Source organism: Rhinoderma darwinii, chromosome 1 (genome assembly GCF_050947455.1).
Source record: "Rhinoderma darwinii isolate aRhiDar2 chromosome 1, aRhiDar2.hap1, whole genome shotgun sequence".
Taxonomy (NCBI): domain Eukaryota; kingdom Metazoa; phylum Chordata; class Amphibia; order Anura; family Rhinodermatidae; genus Rhinoderma; species Rhinoderma darwinii.
The window spans coordinates 10,475,298-10,491,644 of NC_134687.1; the positions used below are offsets into that span (position 1 = coordinate 10,475,298).

Below are 16,347 nucleotides of genomic sequence, written 5' to 3' on the forward strand. Positions count from 1 at the left end.
AGAGAGAGCGAAGAGCGAGAGGGAGAGAGAGCGAAGAGCGAGAGGGAGAGAGAGCGAAGAGCGAGAGGGAGAGAGAGCGAAGAGCGAGAGGGAGAGAGAGCGAAGAGCGAGAGGGAGAGAGAGCGAAGAGCGAGAGGGAGAGAGAGCGAAGAGCGAGAGGGAGAGAGAGCGAAGAGCGAGAGGGAGAGAGAGCGAAGAGCGAGAGGGAGAGCGAGCGAAGAGCGAGAGGGAGAGCGAGCGAAGAGCGAGAGGGAGAGCGAGCGAAGAGCGAGAGGGAGAGAGAGCGAAGAGCGAGAGGGAGAGAGAGCGAAGAGCGAGAGGGAGAGAGAGCGAAGAGCGAGAGGGAGAGAGAGCGAAGAGCGAGAGGGAGAGAGAGCGAAGAGCGAGAGGGAGAGAGAGCGAAGAGCGAGAGGGAGAGAGAGCGAAGAGCGAGAGGGAGAGAGAGCGAAGAGCGAGAGAGAGCGAAGAGCGAGAGAGAGCGAAGAGCGAGAGGGAGAGAGAGCGAAGAGCGAGAGGGAGAGAGAGCGAAGAGGGAGAGGGAGCGAAGAGCGAGAGGGAGAGAGAGAGAGAAGAGCGAGAGGGAGAGAGAGCGAAGAGCGAGAGGGAGAGAGAGCGAAGAGCGAGAGGGAGAGAGAGCGAAGAGCGAGAGGGAGAGAGAGCGAAGAGCGAGAGGGAGAGGGAGCGAAGAGCGAGAGAGAGCGAAGAGCGAGAGGGAGAGAGAGCGAAGAGCGAGAGGGAGAAAGAGCGAAGAGCGAGAGGGAGAAAGAGCGAAGAGCGAGAGGGAGAAAGAGCGAAGAGCGAGAGGGAGAAAGAGCGAAGAGCGAGAGGGAGAGAGCGAAGAGCGAGAGGGAGAAAGAGCGAAGAGCGAGAGGGAGAGAGCGAAGAGCGAGAGGGAGAGAGAGCGAAGAGCGAGAGGGAGAGAGAGCGAAGAGCGAGAGGGAGAGAGAGAAGAGGGAGAGAGAGCGCAAAAGAGAGGGTGCGAAAAGAGAGAATATAGAAAAAAAGAAGGAGAGAAGAGAGGGAAAAAAAGGAGAGAAGAGAGGGAAAAAAAAGGAGAGAAGTGAGGAAAAAAAGGAGAGAAGAGGGAAAAAAAAGGAGAGAAGCGAGGAAAAAAAAGGAGAGAAGCGAGGAAAAAAAGGAGAGGAGAGGAAAAAAAGGAGAGGAGAGGAAAAAAAGGAGAGGAAAAAAAGGAGAGGAAAAAAAGGAGAGGAAAAAAAGGAGAGGAGAGGAAAAAAAAGGAGAGGAGAGGAAAAAAAGGAGAGGAGAGGAAAAAAAGGAGAGGAGAGGAAAAAAAGGAGAGGAGAGGAAAAAAAGGAGAGGAGAGGAGAAAAAGGAGAGGAGAGGAAAAAAAGGAGAGGAAAAAAAGGAGAGGAAAAAAAGGAGAGGAAAAAAAGGAGAGGAAAAAAAGGAGAGGAGAGGAAAAAAAAGGAGAGGAGAGGAAAAAAAGGAGAGGAGAGGAAAAAAAGGAGAGGAGAGGAAAAAAAGGAGAGGAGAGGAAAAAAAGGAGAGGAGAGGAGAAAAAAAGGAGTAAAAATGGAGAGAAGAGAAGAGAAGAAAAAAAAAAGGAGAGAATGAGATAGATAGATAGATAGATAGATAGATAGATAGATAGATAGATAGATAGATAGATAGATAGATAGATAGATAGATAGATAGATAGATAGATAGATAGATAGATAGATAGATAATGTGTGGTTTTGCTTCATCTGGCACACTGATCATACTAAACAGTTTTTTATTCTCTTCTTTTAACAATTTAACATTTGAGAAAATACTGATTAGATTGCTTGTTGTTTTCTCTCTTCCTAAAGTGTGAAAAATTCTGAACTTCAGCAAACTTTTCCAGAATCCATTTATAAATGACGGCAGTATTAGTATTCTAATAAACCCCGAGGGATGGAGGGAAGGAAGGCTTCAAGAAAAAACACTATTTATAAAAAGAGAGAAGCATATGGCCCCTTCTCCGAGCGCTTTTAAGGTGTTTAAAGGGAAAATGGAAACAGCTGGAGGCTTCGCACCATAGATCTGTTACTGAGGGGAGCGAGTACACTGCATGTACAAAACCATAGTCACAAATACAGCCCATCTCTTATATAGATAGCAACGCCACAGATCATAAATAGATCAGATACATAGATATAAAATATAATAGAGATAGATAAAAAAGTAGATTTGATCGCTGATCGAAGATAGATAAAATAGATAGATAAGACATACAATAGATTAATAGATAGAGAGGAGATAGATTAGATATAAGATAGAAAGACAGATTTAGATAAATATGAGAAGTAGAATAGATGCTACAAAGTATATAAGATAGACAGACACTAATATATATATATAGAACAAGAGAGAGAGAGAGAGAGATATGAGATAGAGATATGAGATAGAGAGATAGAGAGATATGCGATAGAGAGATATGCGATAGAGAGATATGCGATAGAGAGATATGCGATAGAGAGATATGCGATAGAGAGATATGCGATAGAGAGATATGGGATAGATAGATAGGCGATAGAGAGATAGGCGATAGAGAGATAGGCGATAGAGAGATAGGCGATAGAGAGATAGGCGATAGAGAGATAGAGAGATATGGGATAGATAGATAGATAGGCGATAGAGAGATATGGGATAGATAGATAGGCGATAGAGAGATAGAGAGATATGGGATAGATAGATAGGCGATAGAGAGATATGGGATAGATAGATAGATAGATAGATAGATAGATAGATAGATAGATAGGATAGATAGATAGATAGATAGATAGATAGATAGATAGATAGATAGATAGATAGATAGATAGATAGATAGATAGATAGATAGATAGATAGATAGATAGATAGATAGATAGATAGATAGATAGATAGATATGAGATAGACAGATAGATAAATGTATAATAGGAGATACATACGTGTTTGGCAGCTATTCTTGACGAGCCAACAATCTGTCCGCTGCTGTCCAGCACATCGATGCCTTCTTCCAGCTCGCTGTGTCTCATTAGGACCACATTGCAAATATTGGCACTGGCTGCAGAGAGAAAGCAAGACAAAAAACCTGAAGAGTGATCGTAAAACAAGAAAGAAGAGCGTACAGAGCAGGGCTACAGACATGACTTGTAATACTGCATGACAAAGAGGTACGGATACAGCTGGTATATAGGATAACTGAGGTTCATACGAGGAGAATGGACGGACTAGATGAAGCCAACAGCAAGAAGACTAGAAGTCATAACTAGTGGTCTGCAGGAGAACATCTCTGAATGTCAAAGGTTAAACTGCAGCAGAAGACCACATCGGGTCCACAACAGGAACCGGAGTCTATAATGGACACAAGCCACCAACATCGGTCAGGGTGAGGCTTGGTGGTCATGTTTGGTTGGCACACAGTAGGTCCCTTCCAATGATCGTCTTAATCTTAAATGCAACAGGCACTTGAGCATTGTTGTAGAACATGGGCATCCCTTTATGGCCACAGTCTACTCATAAACTGATGGCTACGACCAGGAGGATGACCAATCATGTCACAAAGCACCTGTCATGTCCAGCTGCTTCCATGAAGATTACAACGATTTCAGTGTAGTGCAATGGGTGCCAGGCCACCAGATCTCCATAAAACGGAGAACCTCGGAGATGTGGTGGAACAGGAGAGATTCACACAACTGCCTGAACTCTTCACAAAATTCCCCAAGGTGCTGAAAACATTCTTTAGAGAGCAATGGTTCAGGTTGACATGATAGTATCCACTAAAGATCCACTTATAGATCTCTGGTCCAAGCTGACAGGATAGCATTCAACACGGTGTTGTAGACCATTCTTGGAGACCTCTGGTCCACAAGGACATGATAGCATTCACCAAGGTGTTGGAGACCTTCCTTAGAGACCTCTGTCCATGTTGACATGATAGCATTCACCAAGGTGCTGGAGACCTTCCTTAGAGACCTTTGTCCATAATGACATGATAGCATTCACCACAGTGTTGTAGACCATTCTTGGAGACCTCTGGTCCACATGGACATGGTTGCATTCACCAAGGTGCTGGAGACCTTCCTTAGAGACCTCTGTCCATGTTGACATGATAGCATTCACCAAGGTGCTGGAGACCTTCCTTAGAGACCTTTGTCCATAATGACATGATAGCAGTCACCACAGTGTTGTATACCATTCTTGGAGACCTCTGGTCCACAAGGACATGGTTGCATTCACCAAGGTGCTGGAGACCTTCCTTAGAGACCTCTGTCCATGTTGACATGATAGCATTCACCACAGTGTTGGAGACCGTCCTTAGATATATCTGGTCCACTCTGACATTGCTTTTACCAAGGTGCTGAAGACAATTGTTAGATAACTGTGGGCCACGCTGACATGATAGCAGTCACCTAGGTGCAGGGACATTCCTTATAGACCCCTGGTCCACAGGGACATGATAGCATTCACCACGGTGTTGGAGACCTTCTTTAGAGACCTCTGGTCCATGTTGACATGATAGCATTCACCACGGTGTTGGAGACCTTCCTTAGATATCCCTGGTCCATGTTGACATGATAGCATTCACCACGGTGTTGGAGACCTTCCTTAGATATCCCTGGTCCATGTTGACATGATAGCATTCACCAAGGTGCTGGAGACCTTCCTTAGAGAGACCCCTGACCAACGTTCCCATGATAGCATTCCCCAAGCTGCTGGAGGCCTTCCTTAGCAACTTCTGGTCCATATTGACATGAGAGAATTCACCAACATGCTGGAAATATTCCCCTCCAATTCTTGGTGCTGGTCGCACCTTCATGTGAATCTCTTACTTCTATATCACGTTGGAGATCCCACAACAAAACGTAAGGGCCATTCAGACTTCTGACTGTATAAATATTGTGTCTGTGCCTCCTCTACCACTGTGCACAAGAGGAGCCGTACGCACCCCCTTACCAACCAGATAAAGATAAACCCTTTATGAAGGAGGTAGCACCCCCACATCCCCAGTGCACGTGGTGCTGCCGAAGAGACAATGAGGGGCGCTCTGGTCTCTTCTACTTTCACGTATCTTCTCTATAGACGCTGGTGACAGGGAAGACACTCTGGATTCCAGCAGCTTAGTCACTTGACGGCTTCATACAACAATATGTTCCACTGACCCCCAACAATCACATTGGAAGCAGATTGTTTCCAAGCTTAATCACCGGAAATGAGACATGAAACCATATTGTTCAAAATACTAATAGATCTGACAGAAAAAGAGACGCGTTACCATCTACTGCAAGACGAAGAAGAGCGGAGACCAGTGACACCGCGACAATTCTAACATTATCCCCCTCCAAATTCAATAATCCCACCAGTATATTATTTACCGACATAAGCCTTATATATATATATATGGGGCTCTGGAATTAATGGTGTTCTAAAATAAATATTGATATCTATCTATCAATCTCATATCCATCTTATATCTATCTATCTCATATCTATCTATCTATCTCATATCTATCTATCTATCTATCTCATAACTATCTATCTCATATCTATCTATCTCATATCTATCTATCAATCTCATATCCATCTTATATCTATCTATCTATCTATCTCATATCTATCTATCTATCTATCTATCTCTCATATCTATCTATCTCATATCTATCTATCCATCTCTCTCATATCTATCTATCCATCTCTCTCATATCTATCTATCTATCTATCTCATATCTATCTATCTCATATCTATCTATCTCATATCCATCTAGCTATCTCATATCTATCTATCTATCTCATATCTATCTATCTATCTCATATCTATCTATCTATCTATCCATCTCTCTCATATCTATCTATCCATCTCTCTCATATCTATCTATCTATCTCTCATATCTATCTATCTATCTATCTATCCATCTCTCTCATATCCATCTTATATCTATCTATCTATCTATCTCATATCTATCTATCTATCTATCTCATATCTATCTCATATCTATCTATCTATCTCATATCTATCTATCTCATATCTATCTATCTATCTATCCATCTCTCTCATATCTATCTATCCATCTCTCTCATATATATCTATCTATCTATCTATCTTATATCTATCTATCTATCTATTTATCTATCTCATATCTATCTATCTATCTCATATCTATCTATCTATCTATCTCATATCTATATCTCATATCTATCTATCTATCTATCCATCTCTCTCATATCTATCTATCTATCTTATATCTATCTATCTATCTATTTATCTATCTATCTCATATCTATCTATCTCATATCTATCTATCTCATATCTATCTGGAACTACTGTCCCATACTGAAAACATGATTACAATAAGGGACAGTAGTTCCATGGAGAGGCAGGGACTCCTACCGTCGTACATAACTATGATGCTTGGAGCCCGGCTCCCTGCACTGTGTTCGGTCCGGGACTTGCGGCCGAAATACATTCCGTCCTTTACGGACGTAACATGCTCGTGTGAACCCAGCCTTAGGCTGAAGAAAGTGAAGAAATCCATCAGAGAGAAGCACAAATGTTAGGAGCGGCCAAATCAACAGTTTAGTACATTCCTGGAAAAAAAAAAAAAAAGAGCGCTCTGGTGATCTCAGGAACTCCAAAATGCCTGGACGTCCACGGAAGACAACAGTGGTGGATGATCGCAGAATCCTTTCCATGGTGAAGAAAAAACCCTTCACAACATCTACCCAAGTGAATAACACTCTCCTGGAAGTAGGTGGATCAGTATCTAAGTCTACCATAAAGAGAAGACTTCATGAGAGCAAATACAGAGGCCTCACCACAAGGTGCAAACCATTAATCAGCCTCAAAAATAGAAAGGCCAGATTAGACTTTACCAAACAACATGTAAAGAATTTCTATTAATATGAAGGGACTGTACCATATAAGCCGAGCTTCCCCTGTGTGAGCCCCCTTGGCAGAGAAGGCTCATATGTTAGTTTCCCACCCCTCTGACTCCTTCTAAATTAGTAGAGGCTTATTTAAATATCACACAGGAGCACCTACCGCTCAACTATGGCCACCTACAGGGCAACCAATCATGGAGCTGACAGGTAGCATTGCCATGACACCATGTTCAACATTTATGTATAATGGATGGATTTGGTCAAAACCCCGCCCACTAGCAGCCTCTCTGAGCAGTGATATGAAACCCCGCCCCCAAGGATCAAGTGACTTTGGGAATATTGTAGTCTCCGATTGCGATAGGGAAGAACAAAATACCAACTGTATGACCTAAAAGGCACAGTAAACTTAAAAATACACATATATATTTATAGAATAACTACAAGACCTAGAACTAATTAGAATAAAATTTTTACATTAACTTTAACAAACATTAACCTTTTTCTCCCTCCCTTTTCAGAAATTGACGTGTAGCGCCTTTTTTTAATGCACAGCCTGTCAATTGTATTTGCGTAATCGCTGCTTTTCTGTTGCAGGTTTTCCCTATTGAATTCAATGGGGAGGTAAAACCTGCAACAAATAGCAGATGTTGCGATTTTTGCCGGGGAAAACGTGGGCTCCGGCGCAAAAATTGCAACTCAGAAAAACAAAACATATTTACCCAGAATTCTGTGCTTCTTCGTCCAGGCCGGTCTCTCATGGGATGAAACCCAGCGGGTCTGCAGGATGTCAGAGGGTAAGCATGGGTGGTTTTCTTCCGCTTCTGCAGCGGACATTCCGGCCAAAAAAACTGCACCACAATTTGGTACGGAATTTTCGGACGGAATTTCCTGCGGCCACCAGGGTGGATACGATGTGTACTATTACGCAGCGTATCCGCCCAGTGTGAACATACCCTAAAGGTGTCAAAATATAGCAAGCCACCACTAGGGGGAGCTTAGGAGTTTACTGCATACTGTTGAATTCAATAATAAAGTAGTATGCAGTAAGCTCCTGAGCTCCCCCTAGTGGTGGCTGCAGATAGCAAGAGTATTTGGTTTTAACTCTATGTCTATGCAGAAGATTTGGAGCTCTGTATTAGAAAAACACAGCTCTAACTGCTATAAAGATGTATAATTAATTAGCAGAGAAACTTTGGACCTAAAAAATACATGGTGATAAGGTGACCGGTCACTAGACGTGTCACATATTATATAACGTATTGCGGCTTTCCTCCTTTGCTCGCGGTGTCCACAATGGGGTAAATTAGGGATTCAATTTGGCAGTCAGACAGTGGACACCACGATACACGACGCTCCTGTGTCTTCGCTGGCGCCATTGTGGTCACTAACCGAGCACAAGACGGGTTTATTAATTAACCCAAGATCCGTGGCTGCACTTTCAGGAGAATTAACTAATCCTCGGAGATTTCACTGCAAATCTAATAATCTGTTTACCACAATCCCCCAATGAAAGGAAAGGAGAAAATTGCAATTAGTGGTGAGATATGATCATCAACTTCCTAATAAGAAGGCAAGTTACAACATAAACGGATGGATGATTACTCCCCCCGGCTGAGAGACCCCCCCACAACCCATCCGGACTGGCTGCCGTTACCTGGTGCTTAGAAGAGTACAGTAAATCTTAAAGAAGTACAGCTGTACTTCTGCTGCTCTGTCCCTCTGGCCATGCTTTATACTGCAGCTCTTCTTATGAGAACACAGCTATGATCAGTGACTCCAGCTTAGGTGCACCGTCTATTGGAGTCTGAGGTAGTCTAAAATCCATCTCCAGCCGTATCAGAGGCTCAGACTGCTCTGTACCTCCAGCCATGCTTTATACTGCAGCTCTTCTTATTAGAACACAGCTATGATCAGTGACTCCAGCTTAGGTGCACCGTCTATTGGAGTCTGAGGTAGTCTAAAATCCATCTCCAGCTGTATCGGAGGCTCAGGCTACTGCTCTGTCCCTCCAGCCATGCTTTATACTGCAGCTCTTCTTATTAGAACACAGCTATGATCAGTGACTCCAGCTTAGCTGCAGTCTATTGGAGTCTGAGGTAGTCTGAAATCTACCGACTGCATTAACAAAGGCTCAGACTGCTGCTTTTCCTCCGGCCATGCTTTATACTGCAGCTCTTCTTATTAGAACACAGCTATGATCAGTAGTCTGAAATCTACCGCCTGCATTATCAGAGGCTCCGGCTGCTGCTCGGTTCATCTACCATGCTTTGCACTGCAGCTCTGCTTGTTTAGATTGATTGCTCTGTACAAGCACAGGCTAAGCATGAGGGGTTTAAGGACCCCAATTAATGTCATCTTTCGACAAGTCAGCAAATAGATTTAGGTGGAATTCCCCTTTAAGAAGATGAATTTAAAAAAAAAAGAAAAAAAAAAAAAAGGCCATAACAGTGGATTAGGGCCGTGAAGACCAACAGGAATTATCCGGAATGTAACGTCTCTGGTTTCCCTACAGATATAATGTAGTCGCTCAGCAGCACTTCATGGGCAAACTCTACACCAGCGAGGACGGTCATGGGCTCCAGTCATAGCTTCCGTCACCCGAGGCAAAGAATCAGTCCACTGCCCTTGTCCAGGGTATTTAGATACAGGATTAGGCCAAGTGGCTTGTTGGCGCCCCTCCTCGGGCCCCCAGCACACGGGCCACGTGCCCCACCAGCCACCGCTCCAGCTATGCCCTTCTATGCTCCAGCAGCATAACCCATGAAGCCCCCGCCCTACCCACTGCGCTGCCAGGTGTGCAGGTGACACTGCCGACTTACCGACAGCCGGGAACGGCACAAACCGCTGGATGAAGAGTCTGGTAGAAGGAGAACATTTATTTGCCTTCTGGACCAGAGAATTAAGGCCGACCTGGAAAGAGAAGACGGAATAAAAACCTTATTTTACATGACAAACAACCAGAAAGTCTACACCGCCCGAGTCTACCCGATCTATAGACGGAAATAATTATCTCAGATCTATCTAATATCCCTCTAATAACCAAGATCTATCTATCTATCTATCTATCTCATATCTATCTCTCTCATATCTATCTATCTATCTATCTCATATCTATCTATCTATCTCATATCTATCTATCTATCTATCTATCTCATATCTATCTATCTATCTCATATCTATCTATCTATCTATCTCATATCTATCTATCTATCTATCTATCTATCTCATATCTATCTATCTATCTCATATCTATCTCATATCTATCTCTCATATCTATCTATCTATCTCATATCTATCTATCTATCTCATATCTATCTATCTATCTATCTATCTATCTCATATCTATCTATCTATCTATCTCAATCTATCTATCTATCTATCTATCTATCTCATATCTATCTATCTATCTATCTATCTATCTATCTATCTATCTATCTATCTCATATCTATCTATCTATCTCATATCTATCTCATATCTATCTATCTATCTCATATCTATCTATCTCATATCTATCTATCTATCTATCTGTCTATCTATCTATCTATCTGTCTGTCTATCTATCTATCTATCTCTCATATCTATCTATCTATCTCATATCTATCTCTCTATCTATCTATCTATCTCATATCTATCTATCTATCTATCTATCTATCTATCTATCTATCTATCTCATATCTATCTATCTATCTATCTCATATCTATCTATCTATGCACTGTTATTTTTTTTTAAATATTAGATAAAAAACTAAATAAACAGGAAAGGCACAGAAAATAAATTGACCATTTTTTATAAAAAAAAAAAAAATGTAAATAAGGAAAAAATATTAAAACTCCTCACCAGAAAAACACGAAAACAAAATGACAGCAAAAAAACAGACAAACGCCTAATTTGTGTGTTTGTGTTATTTGTGCCTACACTGGGCTCGTCCCCCACGTTCTCCTCTCTCCCTGCAGCAGATAAATACAGCGTTCATAGTAATCAACAGCAATAATCATGATGAAGATCCATTAATCCGGCATCTGATGCTCCAGAATCTCTCATTTCGTGCAGGAGGAGTAAGAACCGGATTCCTCCGAGAAGTCGCCAGCAGCGCGGGGGTCCGGGACCATTATCCCTCCAATCATTCAGAATAGTTGCAATTTTACTGTATAGATTTATTTTCTTTTTCGTTGTATATTTTATACATTTCTAATGGTGTTTTTTTCTTGTATTTTTATGTATTTTTAGTGCTAGGATCTCATGGACATGGGACGAGACAGAGCTACAAAGCACCAGTAATGGAAAAAAATAAAATAAAATCTAGCTGGCGGAATAGCGGCCGACAATTACCGGTCCACCTTGTTGTAGTCTGAGGTGCGGCCCCGGCTGTAATAAGATGTGCGGATGTCAGCCACAGTGGAGGTCGGAGCCCCCCCGGTGCCTCGGCCCACAGTGATGATGGGCAGTAACTGCAGATTCACAAGCTGTCAAACACACTCTCTCCGCGCGCTGCTCACAATTATCGGGGAGAGGGAGCTGGGATTAAAAACCCCACAGGGGCTCTATCACGTAGGAGACGTGACAAATAACCTGAAAGTATGTTGTGCAAGAAGGCAGAGGAACCTATCAAATACATAAATACTGCGGCTGTAACCTCTTCAGCGCCAGCGCCCTGCAAATCTCCCTCCTTCCTAACCGTCCCCATACAGACCGCGCTGGACCCAGCATAGCAAGTTGTATTGACCGGCACGCTCAAACACCAATAACTCCATTTCCAGCGCTGTTTTCTTCATATGTCAGCCGGTGGATTCCTGCCTTTCTCTCGTAGCTGTGGCCAGGAATTAGGTCAAAGTTACAGCAGCCATTTCTAGCATATATGGAGCTTTCATTTAGTCACAGAGTCACCCGGGCTTCTCTTAATGCATAGCCCCTGCTCTGCCTTTCTCCTCTGTCTGGTTACACTGAAACCGCAGCGAAAGCAGTCTGGTTGTGAAAAGCTAAAAAAAAAATTACAAAAATAAAGTCTGGGATATTTATTTTATGGAGTTTGAATGCAAAGTCTAAAAGGGAAATCTACCCAAGATTTATAGGAAGAAATGGAGATCCCCTTTAAGATAACTCAGCAGGTTTCCTTCAGCCCTATATAAAACCACAAATCATTTATGGTGATAGTTCTGATCACAGATAATGTAGTAGATGTTACCTGCAGTCCTATGTAACACTACAGATAACACTGTGATTACTCTCTGAGTACAGATAATGTAGTAGATGTTACCTGCAGTCCTATGTAACACCCCAGATAACACAGTGATAACTCTGGGTACAGATAATGTAGTAGATGTCACCTGCAGTCCTATGTAACACCACAGATAACACAAAGTGATAACTCTCCGAGTACAGATAATGTAGTAGATGTTACCTGCAGTCCTATGTAACACCACAGATAACATAGTGATAACGCTCTGAGTACAGATAATGTAGTAGATGTTACCTGCAGTCCTATGTAACACCCCAGATAACACAGTGATAACTCTCTGAGTACAGATAATGTAGTAGATGTCACCTGCAGTCCTATGTAACACCACAGATAACACAAAGTGATAACTCTCCGAGTACAGATAATGTAGTAGATGTTACCTGCAGTCCTATGTAACACCACAGATAACACAGTGATAACTCTCTGATTACAGATAATGTAGTAGAGGATACCTGCAGTCCTATGTACCACCACAGATAACACACTGATAAACCTATGAGCACAGATACCGCTTGCTGCCATTTATTAGGATTCTTCACGGTTTATTTCCAGGGGATAATAATCTGTCCGGGTCATGTGATGGACACACAGGTGCATGGCTCGTTACAGTTTTTAGAGCTGGGTTTTATAATGAGCCGAGTACCTGTGTATATATCACATGACTACGTCAGATTATTATTCCCTGGAAGTAAACAGTGTAGGTTCCTAATAAATGACAGCAAGCAGAGATCTTGAAAACGGTAAGAAATTGATAAAGAATATTAGATAATTGTATAAAATAATTAAAAAAACGTAAATGGAAAATTGGGAGGCCATGGAAGCCTCGTCATCGTCGTTCCTCAATTATGGATCATTCATATGTGATTTGCCTGTTGCATGAAAAAAAAAGTTATCCGCAATTCGTCAAACTGCGCAAAAGGCTAAAATTCCCAGAAACTCCAAATGGTTTCGTTCATATTTCATCTCTAGGTCGGAGATCCTAAAGGAACCCTTCATACACGTGAGTGATAGAAGCCGCTCCTCCTATAACGCTGCTGCACTGTTATTAGGGTTACTGGCCCTTTAAATTGGCCAGCCCATGATAACCGATTACAGTTTAGGAGCGTGTATTTTACTCCCGGTACACGGCGATCGCACTAAATAACGCCACCCTGCTGCCATTTGTGAATTAAACGTGTAACTTCGTTACATATATAGAGAATTAATAGTGTAATTAAGCCGCGTCCCGGGTGTCAATCAAACATGTCACATCCGACGTCTCCTAATTAATGGCTTCTGCGCGGATATCTGCGCCGCCATCACGTCTCCCGAGGCTTTGTCATGTTATTAAGAAGTGAAGACAGGACAGCGGAGGGAGGACGGGCTGCAGATGAGGGGTTATTTATAGGACTGGGACAACATTAACTACTTTGGTGCTTTTATGCGGCCAATGACACGGGGATGTAAGATTTAAAGGGGACGTCCAGTAATTTTTTTTTTTGGATACGCGACCAAATCAGAGGCCCTTAAAGGGGGTTGTCTTATTAAGAAGCCGGTATTGCGATCAGCTGATCGCCGCGAGTCCAGCTTCTCTCCCCCAGGAGATCGGAAGTGATCGCCAGGGGAAGCTGCAATACACGGCGGCCCTTCAAATAAGTTACCATCGATTTAATGGAAGAACGCGCCAGGTCCGCCAGAGCGGGAGACGCTTTTACAGAATGGCTCCTCCTTCTGACATATAGAGGGGGTTCCAAGTAGGGAAACCCCTTTACAATATATGACCGAAAAGAAAAAAACACACACACGGACAGGAGTTGTCCTGATGGGACCATCTTTTAATGCAAGTTTCTCGCAGTCCCAGCTGTCTTCCCTGGAGGCCATCTACTCATATACCTGGCCGTGCCGTCAGATACTTGAGGATACGCCTCCATTCCGCCCTGGACCAGCTATACGATCATACTATTCGGACACTCTTAAGGCAGATCTCGCGAGATCTAGAGACCTGGGACAAGGGGCAATGCTCTAGGTTTGGTCCCGTTATTATTAAAATGAACATTCTCCTTCGACTTTTATACCTTCTTGAAACACTGCCTAAAATAACACCGCCAACATTTTTGCTGCCGCTACAATGCGGACTCCACGATTTTATCTGGTTCAATAAGCGACCCCCTTTCGATAGGACACCCATATCATGCCCAAAGGCGGCGTGGGTCCATCATGGTAGCGGTCCATGCTAGAATCCTAGGAATTCTGGTTGCGGATTGCCAAGTCCATCGTCCCTCTCCACATTCTTTTGGGCTTGGGAGGAGATCCCAACAGGTAGAAACCGCTTTCTACCTTAAGACCCATCAAACCCTTCTGGCTTTAAAATCCCAAAGTCTGGCTCTATGAGTAACCCTAAAGGCCCACCGACACCGGTCGTGGACAACCCTACCCTTCCCGGGAGCTTCCTCGAACTGCATATCCTGGTACGCTCCGTTTTACTCTTGCTCAGATCAATGGTGCTCTATCCCCCACCTCGTACCTAATCCCCCCAGCAGAACATTTCTATGGGCTCTTTTTGAACATGGCCAGGTTTCCCACTTTTTTGAGAGCATTAAGAGGGTCTCCACTTCCACAAGAACGTCTAGGTCTTTGAAAAAAATGCTGTCTGTCCTTCTGGCGCCCTCCACGCCATTTCACGGATTTATGTGTGTCTCACTTACAGCGCCTCCCCTGGTCTCCTCACCTTTTGTATGGGAGCGGGTACTGGCCGAAACCTTCGAGGACCCTCAACGGTCAAAATGTTTCGCCCACCAAACCATCACCAAGGCTCACAAAACGTCTTAAAAATAGGTCTCCGGATGGTAAAGGGTACCAGTGCCCCTTCATGGCTGGTGCCCATCAGTGTCGGACAGGTGTTGGCGGTGTAGGGGAGGGGGACATTTACAATTGATGATAATGACGTGTTTTATAATACAGTGTAATAATAGAGCACGCATTCAGATGCAAGATGGCGGCCTGTAAACGCTCATTATCACTTGCAATCGCCCTAAGTGTGGGATCACCACCGGACGGATCTCTCTGCCGGCTGCTGCCGCTCCCATCATATATCCTCAGAGAAAGACATTGTAGAAGTGAAGGGTGTAAAGTGACCACAGGGGGCTTAAAGGATCAGCGATGAAGATGAGCCCCAATTACGAGTTAGGACCCCCCCCTCCTTGCACGGGGGTAGGAGATGGATTATAGAGACTCCTTATCACATTAGGGACGTGATTGACAGCCGGGAGACGGCATCTGAGAGCGGGCACCATCAGATCACATTACTGCACTAATTGTTTATAAAACAGTAAGGATTAGCCGACGCCGCGCCCGGCCGCTATCTGTGCCCCTTATTACAGGATTACAGGATCACAGCTGGGGCAAATGAAAAACAAACATGTGACGGGGAGACGCAGCTACCATTATATACGGAAGGGGGGGCACGTCATGATGGACATGGGACCCCAGTGTAATGAGGCTATAATACTCAGATCATCCAATACTCCGGCATCGCCTGCACCAGCGCTGGATTGGGAGAGATTTCTACATTACTGGATGTTACTAACATCAAATCACAATCAAGACATTATTACTGCCGCATCCTGATCCCATGGAAGGGAAGATCAATGACATGCTGACTGGTAGCAATACCCTGCAGCAGGACCGGCGTCAGCACCCGGCGAACCCTTGGAAGGGCCCACTCGGCCGTCACACCCACCCCCATGCCCAGTGGCCCTGCTAGCAGCCACATTCAGTATTGTCCACGTCATTAGGACGCAGATTCTATTGAACGCTATGGCAGAGTAGGGGGGTATCACCCCGCTCTGCCATGTACTACGCTACAGACTCCCAGGCAGAGTGCTAGTAGCTAATAGTAGGACTCCGGCTCCGGGGAAGGCGCTAACAACAGGGAGGGGGGCTGTGTGGCACTACCTGGGAGGAGGGGGCTGTGTGAACTACCAAGAAGGGGGGCTGTGTGGCACTACCTGGGAGGTGGGGCTGTGTGGCACTAACTGGGAGGTGGGGCTGTGTGGCACTAACTGGGAGGAGGGGGACTGTGTGGCACTAACTGGGAGGAGGGGGACTGTGTGGCACTAACTGGGAGGAGGGGGACTGTGTGGCACTAACTGGGAGGAGGGGGACTGTGTGGCACTAACTGGGAGGAGGGGGACTGTGTGGCACTAACTGGGAGGAGGGGGACTGTGTGGCACTAACTGGGAGGAGGGGGGACTGCGTGGCACTACCTGGGAGGGGGGGCTGTGTGG

General features: G+C 44.2%; 1 protein-coding gene across 3 annotated transcripts in view; it reads right to left on the bottom strand.

Moving 5' to 3' along the window:
- SFXN5 (sideroflexin 5) overlaps positions 1–16,347 on the bottom strand; it is a 228,288-nt gene that overhangs the window by 126,065 nt on the left and 85,876 nt on the right. For all 3 annotated transcript variants that reach the window (XM_075855668.1, XM_075855677.1, XM_075855685.1), the window contains exons 10-11: positions 9,664–9,754; positions 2,914–3,029 (exon numbers count right to left, since the gene is read on the bottom strand). In XM_075855668.1, coding sequence (XP_075711783.1) covers positions 2,914–3,029; positions 9,664–9,754 — 207 coding nt within the window. The remainder of the gene's footprint in view (positions 1–2,913; positions 3,030–9,663; positions 9,755–16,347) is intronic.